Source organism: Bidens hawaiensis, unplaced genomic scaffold (genome assembly GCF_021521415.1).
Source record: "Bidens hawaiensis isolate Kalapana, Puna unplaced genomic scaffold, B.hawaiensis_p1.1 tig00009623_1, whole genome shotgun sequence".
Taxonomy (NCBI): domain Eukaryota; kingdom Viridiplantae; phylum Streptophyta; class Magnoliopsida; order Asterales; family Asteraceae; genus Bidens; species Bidens hawaiensis.
The window spans coordinates 698,749-709,071 of NW_027491722.1; the positions used below are offsets into that span (position 1 = coordinate 698,749).

Below are 10,323 nucleotides of genomic sequence, written 5' to 3' on the forward strand. Positions count from 1 at the left end.
ACTGTTTTGAACATCAAGTTGGTTCAAAATGGTGATATTGGTTGGCTCCATATTGCTAGTGGTGAAAAATTTTAAAAAACAAACATATCATTTACGAACAATAAAAAATTTAACCAATAAAATTAATAAGAAAATGGAAGATATAAAAACAACAAAAAGTAAAAACCTTCACACAAAGGTAATCGTTTTTAATAAAGAGGTTATGATGGTGTAAGGATTAGGCTATCAAATGTACGTATTTATACCAAATGAATTAGGGCAGACAAAATTATAGAAGGAATGTAGTGAGGTAATTGATTGCAAACATAAATTTAGTAAATTTGAATATTTTGAAAATAAATTATGGTAAGAACGATTACAAAGGATTCCGTAATGAATGTATTTTGAAATTTTGAAATTTTTATTATTCAACAATTCCACTAAAGTGTTAATTTATCTTTTCGTATAATTAGATTAGTATATTAGATTAGTGTAAATATAAATATTAGATTAGTATAAATGTCATATTATTTAATTTAAATGTTGACTATAATCTCATGTAAAAATATAAGTTGCTAATTATATTATTTATAATAATATAATTAATCATCAATTATAACATCGTATATTATTTAATGTAATTCATATAAGGTTTGAAAATAAAAGTTAATAATTTTGTTATATATATGTAAGTAAATTGTGAATTATATTATTGTAATTATAAGTAAATCGTAATTATAAGTCATGGGTCAATGGGTCAAGAATGGATCTGTAACTCAAGTGTTATTCTTAAACAATAATAAGACAATGGATTTTGGTTATAATTGTTAAAACTTAATGACCGAAATTAAGTAAATGGGTCAATGGGTGAACATCCATAATTATAGTAACATTAAATCATTGTTAATTAATTCAAATTTACATTCAAATTGACACCATAAGTTATACAATCATTAATTCAAATTTACAAATTAATTACATTCAAAGAATATACAAAAATTTATTTAAACTTACAATTTCCGTAATTAAACCATTCCTTAATCAAATCGGTCATCATTTCCAAAATTTAATATGAATGGTACAAACATTTACAACTTTATGAATTTGATAAATTTAAATTAAAATAAATATAATATTTTAACAAAAATTCAAAATTTAATATCGGTAATCTCTATATACTATATATATTCACTCTATACGTAATCTCTATATTAAATCCGTAATCCTTTCTATTGATGAAATATCAAATAATAATTTAAATTATATATTATATACTATCTAAGAAAATAATAAAGGTGGTGAATAAAATCAACAAAAAACAATAAAATGTTCAAAATGATATTTTGAATATTTGGTTTTAGAAACTATAGCTACGATTTTAAATATTCAAAATGAAATGTACCTAGAAATGTCACTTAATAGAAATATCTAGAAATGTTCCTATATAAATGACAATTTTAAACATTCAAAATGAAAATAAAGATAAGACTTTAATAGCATTGATGAATCTAATTTTAATATATTTTTGATTAATTTAATTAAGATGAAAATTAGAGAATGCCTAGATATAAATGGAAAGTATAAGAATCAACCAATAGGAAAAGGGAATTTTGACATAAAGCTTGTTCTTTAAATGTATAGTTAGATTACATGTATATATAAAGAGAGATTATTTTATTAGGGTTGATAACTTTTAATGTCTTCAGTCTACACAAGGACCACTTAATATCACGAGGAATACAGAAACGATATCTCTGTTCATCAGTTTGTGTTCTCAACAGAACATACAAACACTCTCACTCTCTCTCTCTATCATATACATACACCATATATATATATATATATATTAATATATATATATATAGATAGATAGGTATAATCTTCTAAATAGGCGTTTAGCAGTAGCAGGGGTAAGTTGTGTCACTTTAATGAGTATTCTTGGCTTCTTACCAGCTTATCAACACACCTTGGCCCCCACCATTCTACCCATCCTTGTTTCAAAAATTCTAGATTCATTTGAAAAAGACAACAAAATATAAACCAACTTTTTTCCATCATAAATCCTTTAAACCCTCCGCACTTTCAACAATTTAAACCTACACTTTTACATTTGTAATGAGAGACACTATACTACTAGATCAAATTATAAACCAATCTTTAGTATATATTAATAAAAAAGTTCTTTAATTTATAACCTCTATATTCATAATATGTTAATATTAAAGAATTATTTTTGGTTATATGTAAAAATATGGAATTTAGTAAATATTAAAAAATAAATGAGTTGGCATGAGCTTTACGAGCCCAGCTTGAGCTCAACAATACTGTAGCCCGTTATAATAAACGAGCCGAGCTTTCGAGCCTGAGCCAAATTGAATTAAAAGCCCTATCCCTACACTATAAAGATACATTATTTTCAAAGAATTAAACGCAAAATTTTAAATCTTTGGAGCTCTCAATTAAATTCAAAAACAATGGCTAGCTAATATCTTAACACAATCTTAGGGATATATAGATTATAAAGATATATAGAAGAGTAATGAAAGAGATAATAAGACATATATATATCTTAAACCTTCTCTTCTATCTTGGACCAGATTGTGATCCCCCTTAGATCCCCCATCAACTCGAAACTTACCTTTCTAATATATATATATATATATATATATATATATATATATATCATACCTTTCTTGCACCAAAAAGCACCATAACAAAACACACACTTCCTCACTTTACTTGGTAGGTTAATCTATCGTGACATCGACAACGACAACAACAATAACAAGAAAGAAGGTGATAGCATGGAATGGAATGGTGGAAATCCCAGACCAACATTTATTCCTCGACCCGCAGCACAAACTTCGTTTGCCTTCCTTTACAACTATAACAACGATCACTTCGTGTACCCGCCTGGTAATTCGATCGATCATTTCTCCCTTTACTTGATATATAAACCTTTGTTAATTTAGATTTCATCATCATGTGTTTCAAGTTATTCGTATTTGTTTCTTTTATTATAAAAATAAAATTGGTTATATATTTTCTTCTTGAATTTCATAAGAGCAATAAACATTGTATTTTTATCATTTTTTTTAACATAAAACAAAAAATAAATTATTGTAAGAGTTTGATCGAATCGATCTAATTAAAGTATCGCGATGTGTAAAAAGTGTGTTATCAAGGACATTCTATCATGCACGCAGGCAATAGTTTTCAGCATGTCTTACTATTCCTCGTATTATATATAAGAAGTATTTTCTGAATATGTTTAATATAAAATATAATATCGGATATCACTATTTACATATGAAGTCATGTGTACTAAAAAGCATCGAAAAATGGTCTTTTACATTATCTATATCTATATTATTTAATAAAAAAAAGGAATATTGGATTTTAATAATCCTATTGAATGGTATTTGCCGATAATAATCCCTATTTATTTTATCGCCACTGGCGGTCCCAAATTCAAAAAAGTTGGCCCCCAATGGTCCCCCCGTTAAAAAGGACTTAACGACGTTATACTTTTTTCCGAATTTCAAACAAACTTTTTAGGGCTATTAATCGGAAGGAAGATACGAGTCAATTGATATAAAACTTAGCTTCAAACAATGATTTAAACGACTTGATTTGATTAATTGTAAGTTCAAACACCCGAATTGAAGCATTGTTTTGTCATTTTGAAGCACTGTTTCGAACTAAGTTTTATACCAATCGACTTGTATCCTCCTAACGATCAAAAGCCCTAAAACATTGGTATGAAATTCAGAAAAAACTATAACGCCGTTAAGTCATATTTAACGGAGGACCATTGAGGGCCAACTTTTTTGAATTTGGGACCGTCAGTGGCTATAAAATGAATAAGGATTATTATCGGCCAATGTCATTCAATAGGGATTATTAAAATCCAATATTCCTAAAAAAAACTACCCATTTAGTAAATATATAAATATAGTAAATATTAAGGTGTTAAATGGGATGTTAAAAGTTCAAACCTTGTATGATATAATATTTAGTCATTCAAAAAAACATGTTATTTATTTTTAGCATAATTCCTAATTTAGTAAATTAACGTTAACAACATACCAAGATAAAAAAAACAGATTATAAAATAATTACCAAATATCCTACAAATTATGTTTTCCATTTTTTATATATAACTAAACAATCTAAAAATACGTTTTTTCTAACTAATTTTAAAAATATTAAAATGCTATTTTTATAATGATTTTTATTTGTTTCAATTACCCAATTTATAAAATCATTATTAACGCGTACAATAAATAGTATATTTTATATATTTTCAGGTTACATCACATTTTTTTATTATATATTGTAACTATATATATACCTAATTAGAAATTTGATTAAAAAGTATAGCTTCAAAAAAACACAAGAAATAACGCTGTTAATCAACTAATTAATTATTTTTAATTCTTGTGAACTGTACTCATCACTCATGTATAATGACATTGTATTAATAATAAATGATAAGTATACTGTTAAACTGTATATTGATTATTTACTAAAATAGTTATTTTAATTAATTACTCATATATTACACGGGTCTCAAGCTAATATTTAATAAATAACTATATTTTTTTTTCTTTTTTTTACAATAAACTACAATTAGGTAAATCATTATTTATTAAGATAATTATTTATAAAAGGGCTCACATGCATAAAGTCTCTAAAAACATAATGCTTTTTAATTAGCGCACATACACAGAAAGTACATCGGTACATGCATGCAGCTAGCATACATACATTATACACACATCAATATATACAGACATGCATATACTTGATTATCAATTAAAGGGTTTCCCTATTAATATATTATTTTTTTAATTTTAGTAATGTTTTAATATATAAACTCTTGTTTATGGAAAATGAAAACAGGAATGGGTGAAATGAGGCATCAAATGATGCAAGCACCATTAGCAATGATGGAGATGAACCAAAATGAGTATGAAAACAACAATCAAGATAAGAAGAAAAGGTTAACAAGTGAACAGTTAGAGGCACTAGAAAATATTTTCCAAGAAGAGAAGAAACCTGACCCTGAAACAAAGATGAAGCTAGCACATGACCTCGGTATGCAGCCGAGACAAATTGCTGTGTGGTTCCAAAACCGACGTGCTCGATGGAAGACCAAGCAGCTCGAGTACATGTATGATAACCTTAAACAAGAGTTTGATGCCGTATGCAAGGAGAAACAAAAGCTTCAAGAAGAGGTATATTGATATCCCTAATTATATTATTCCTCTAAAATATAATTTTTACACATTTGAAAACAGATAATTTCTAAAATTGCTATATATTTTTAATCCCTTAAAGGTGTTAGCATTGAGAACAATACTCAAAGAACAAGTAAGCAAGAGACAAGGGGCAGGCTCTAGCACCGGGTACACTTACATGTCTGGTGAAGAGACAGTTGAGAGCACATCTGCAGCCACCATTCCTACTGCTGCTAACCACACTCATCAGTTGACACTCGGCCAACATCAGGCGGCTGTTGCCACTACAGCTGCCATGGCGACCGACGACAACAACTACATGGTGAACTATGATCCAGTATCATCAGTGGCTACTCCATCTTACTCTAATTGGCCAGTTCTTCCATCGTACCCTTAAATTCGTAGAACTAGTTGCTAGTTATTTGTTTGCTGACTCGGATATCAGTCGAATAATTTGTTTTTTATTTTACTTTTTTGTTACAGCGAGTGAAAGTTAGGAATTTAGGATAATGTAATTTAGATCAACATTTGAAGTTTGGTATATTTCTTCATATTAGCAAGTGAAAGTGTGCTTGAAACCATTTTGATTCAAACCCAACCGTCCTTTTTAAAATTGCATATTTTGATTAAAACTCATTTCGCTCAAAACTCGTTAGGCCAGTACTCATTTTGCTCAAAACCAGTTTTGACCCTATCAAAGTTTGATAATTTACTACTAATCAGAACCGAACCGTTTAACCAAAACCTTATTTATGTCGAGCTAAGTTATTTTGTTCCGGTTGTTTCAACAGTCATACTAAAAGATATTACCATTAGCAATTTGTTTGCTTTAAAAGTGGGAACAAGAATTCAAAGTCAGTGTTGGGCTACAAAGTGCCCTTTTGGCATAAATACTAATATAAGTTTATCTATAAAATGAACCTTACTGCTCCAACTTCCCTTGACTAATGATTCGGGTTGATAATTAACGCATCAAAAGCTGAAATACTTCGTTATCAATCTCGACCTCATACTCATATCCAAGATTATTTGCATGATATCGGAACTTGTCTAAATCATTTGATGAAACTTGAATACCAACTAAAACATTAGCCCCCATTCCTCCCTGGAAAAGACAGTAACCAAACATTAGAATCACCAACATCCAAAGGGTGAAATAGTAATTTTAAAAACCGTGTCATGCAACTCAAACCTGAGCATGGTAATGTAACAAACTGATGTTCCAACGTGGACTAAGCGCATGCAAGAACTTCATCAATGCCCCTGGCCTTTCAGGAAAAACAAACCGACAAAGAAGCTCGTTTTCTACATTAGTTCGGCCACCCATCTGATAATTGCCACCACATGTTATTCCAGAAACTCGATTATTAAGTGTTTATAGAAATAATTAAAATAGAGAAGAATGTTACCAGATGGCCTAAATGATCTTTAAGCATGTCATTGTTTGTAACTTCCATGGTTTTAAGTTTATGTGACTCCATTCTCTCCACCATTTCTTGGATTTCAAACTTTGTATGAAGACCGACACTATAACATTCAGAAAATGAATATCAGTTTCAAGTAGAATGTGTAAAAAAAATAGATCGAAAATTTTAAACAAATATCAGGAAACATATTTTAATAATCAGAAAAAAGAAATTGAGCTTTAACTGAACCAAAAACTTGGTTTTCTGGTTTTTGAAAATCTTTCGGTTTTTTCGGTTTTCAAATTTGTGTTTCACAATGGCTTCAGTTCTGTTTTGGTTTTTTCGGTTTTACCATTTTGGTTTGAAAGTTTTGGGCCGTAAAAAGTGACACTTTGGGCCTGAAACTTTGAGCCTAAGTCTCCTTGTTAATTAATGCTTTCGTTAATCAATTTCTTATATACTACTAAAATTGGTTTATCAGTTTTTTTGGTTCGGTTCCTTTCCAATTGATTCGTTTTTTTCTTTTTAGTTAATGGCAAAACCGAACCAAAAAATTGGTATTTTAAAAAGCATAAAACCAAACCATTAGTTTTTTATTGAAATCGGTAATGTTAGTTATTCTAGTTACAGTTCAGTTACTTCGGTTTTATGCACACCCCTAGATAACTGTTTATAAGAAAAAAACAATGAAAGGCTCTTACCTGTACAGAACAAGAGATTGTTTCTTTTCAGGTTCATATCTACAATTGAACTTGGTAATATTCGTCTTCCCAACCTACCAACACAAATTATTATCAACATTTAATAAGGTCTGTCATTTTTACTAAAACAATTAACAGAAAAAAAAACAGACCAGTTCAGCAAAGCGTTTAAAACTTCCAGGTTCTTCAGGCACGAAAGTTGCGAGCACAGCCTTCCGTTGTCTGCCAACATTTGCAAGCTCGGTGACCAACCTTAATCTATCAAAATTCATGTTGGCCCCGCTGGTTATAGCTACAACGTTGATGTCCTTAAGATTATAGAATTTGCAGTACGCTTCAGCTCCAGCAAGCGCAAGTGCACCTGATGGTTCTAAAATGCTCCTTTTTTTTTCAAACACGTCCTACACCAAAACACTTTTATAGTTAATTAGAGAAAAAAAAGGAAAACATACCCAACGTGTGTCTAAATTACGAATTTGCAGTACGCTTCAGCTCCAGCAAGCCAAGTGCACCTGATGGTTCTAAAATGCTCCTTTTTTTTTCAAACACGTCCTACACCAAAACACTTTTATAGTTAATTAGAGAAAAAAAAAGGAAAACATACCCAACGTGTGTCTAAATTTGAAATTTGAAATAATACATATAAAATGTTCATTTCAAATTGATCTTTCCTGGAAGATAGGCCTGTAACCGAACCGAACACTCAGTGAACAGGTCGTGAACCGTTTGTCTTTGTTCATTTAACAAACGAAAGAATATGAACAACATATTTTGTTCCTTTAGGTTCGTGAACGTTCATTTACGATTGTTCATTTAAATTCGTTAATATATTCATTATAAATTCTTTAACACATTACTACTTAGTCTCGTTTTAATAACTTTTTATGTCCGACACTTTGTTCTTCACAATACATTTAACCGGTTTAAGCTCAGTTATGTTAGATCATCTATGTTCAATTATGTTCGTTCGTGAACCGTTCGCTTATACTGTTAACGAGCGAAAATAAACGAACATGAACATGTTGATTTTCTTAACGAGTGAACACAAACAAAAAAAAACCTTGTTCATCTATTTGTTTGTTCGATCGTTTGTTCTGTTAAAGTTAAGCGAACAAACACAACAGCTCTGTTCATGTTCGTTCAGTTCATTTACAAGCCTACTGGCAGATTTAACATTAAAAGTTTTCCCTTATCTATTTACAACGATAGAAAAAACTTAAGCATGCCCACCTTTATGGATGCACAAATGGCATCACGGCCGACAAGAACCACACCATCAATCAATTCCCTGCATAAGCGAAAAGTTTCCAAACCAACTTGCTCTATCGCAACACCATCTGCAAAGCCACCAACTTGATCAAGAACTACCCGTTGCCCGTGATGTAATGATAAAGCCATTGTATTTGCATCAGTAGGCTCAACTCCGATAATCCGTACCTGGATGGGTCCCACTTATGATATTAAATGAAAACTCATTAAAGTTGGGTATATATGATATTTTTTTAGTTTTGGTAGAATATATATATATATACACACACACACACACACTCACATATATATATATATGAAACTTTTCATGTTTGTAAGGGTATATACAAAAATTAATCCTTAGATTTGGGTCAAGAATAAACACACTAACCTCTGGCGATATTCTTTTCACAAAGGCAGCAATACCAGCTATCAAACCGCCGCCACCAACAGGCACAAATATGGCATGAATTGGATCATGCATCTGTCGCGTAATCTCCATTCCAACAGTCCCTTGGCCCGCTATAATATCCGGGTGATCAAAACCAGGAATGAAAGTTTGGTTCTCACTTTCACCTCTTTTTTTAGCGTACACTTGTGCCTCGGCATACGAATCACCCTCAAGAACAACTGTCGCACCTAATCTCTTAACCGACTCCCACTAAACACATCATTCAACAATAAGTAACCATAAGGTCAATATGAAGACTAAATAGTTAATTTACATGTATTATTCATGATTTATGAAGCAAAAAAACCTTGATTTGGGGCGTGGTAACGGGCATGACAATCACAGCATCACAGCCGAGTGTCTTGGCTGCTATTGCAACTCCTTGAGCATGATTACCAGCAGACACGCATATGACACCTTTTTCCAGCTGTTCTTTTGGTAGTTTTGACATCATATTATATGCTCCACGAAGCTTAAACGAGAATGCCTGCAAACTCAATTGTCATCCAGTATGTTAAAATTAAACAACATACTTTTGACATAATTTTCAAAAGTATTAACAAAAACATACTAACAATTTAAATTTTACAACTCTATTAATAAGTTTGACATTAAACTTGAATAATTAGAATTCAGTTGTAGGTAATTAGGGTGAGTAAACCGACGGTTATGGTTAGGTGCATCTAATTAATCGACCATTTGGTTATGGCTATGGTTACAGTTAATACATCTCTGTTAACCGACTTTAGCCTACCCAAACCTTTTATGTTTATGATTTTCCAAATCTTACACCTCTATTTCCATCTTCTATACCTTCATTTCTAGCTTCAAACATTTAAAATTATGTTGCAACTGTTTATAACATAGCGTGGAACATCATAACGAAGCTAAGAACCGGCACATTTCATCTTCTAAACTTCATAATTGAGCTTGGAACACTATAACCAAACCATTTTCAATTGGAACAAAGGGGAAAAAAACTACATTGGGCAATAAACCGAACTTTGGTTAATCGACCATTCTGTTATGGTTATGGTTATCTGGCTATAGATATATACCATATGGTTAAGCCTCCCGTAACAAAACCGAACCGAATTTGCACGTACGGCTACAATAAACAGACTAGTGCAGTTATAATTTAAGAATCAGATCATGACCTAATTTAAATGAAAATATATAATTTCAAATATATGCATGTGAGCTAGCTAGCTTACAGGCTGGAGATCTTCACGTTTAAGCCAGACATTGACTCCCAAGCGTTCGGAAAGCTTAGGCGCGAACGATAACGGCGATTC

General features: G+C 30.9%; 2 protein-coding genes across 2 annotated transcripts; one reads left to right on the forward strand and one right to left on the reverse strand.

Moving 5' to 3' along the window:
• Positions 1-4,874: 4,874 nt before the first annotated feature.
• LOC143533198 (homeobox-leucine zipper protein ATHB-22-like) lies at positions 4,875-5,704 on the forward strand. The gene is made up of 2 exons (XM_077028053.1): positions 4,875-5,219; positions 5,323-5,704. Exons 1-2 carry the CDS (start codon positions 4,875-4,877, stop codon positions 5,617-5,619), a joined length of 642 nt encoding a protein of 213 aa, XP_076884168.1. The 3' UTR covers positions 5,620-5,704.
• Positions 5,705-5,984: 280 nt separating this feature from the next.
• LOC143533188 (threonine dehydratase 1 biosynthetic, chloroplastic-like) lies at positions 5,985-9,522 on the reverse strand (the record flags this gene model as incomplete). The annotated part of the gene is made up of 8 exons (XM_077028041.1): positions 5,985-6,327; positions 6,415-6,549; positions 6,632-6,749; positions 7,330-7,403; positions 7,482-7,730; positions 8,560-8,766; positions 8,969-9,238; positions 9,336-9,522. Coding segments are annotated over 8 exons (1,381 nt in total), but the record flags the coding sequence as incomplete, so codon positions are not given.
• Between the last annotated feature and the right edge of the window lie 801 nt (positions 9,523-10,323).

What these genes read in the sequence shown, in the direction of transcription:
- LOC143533198 (XM_077028053.1), top strand. Translation starts at nt 4,875, where the DNA reads ATGAAAACAGGAATGGGTGAAATGAGGCATCAAATGATGCAAGCACCA. An exon ending in AACAAAAGCTTCAAGAAGAG is followed by an intron (nt 5,220 to 5,322) that starts GTATATTGATAT and finishes AATCCCTTAAAG; the next exon opens with GTGTTAGCATTGAGAACAAT.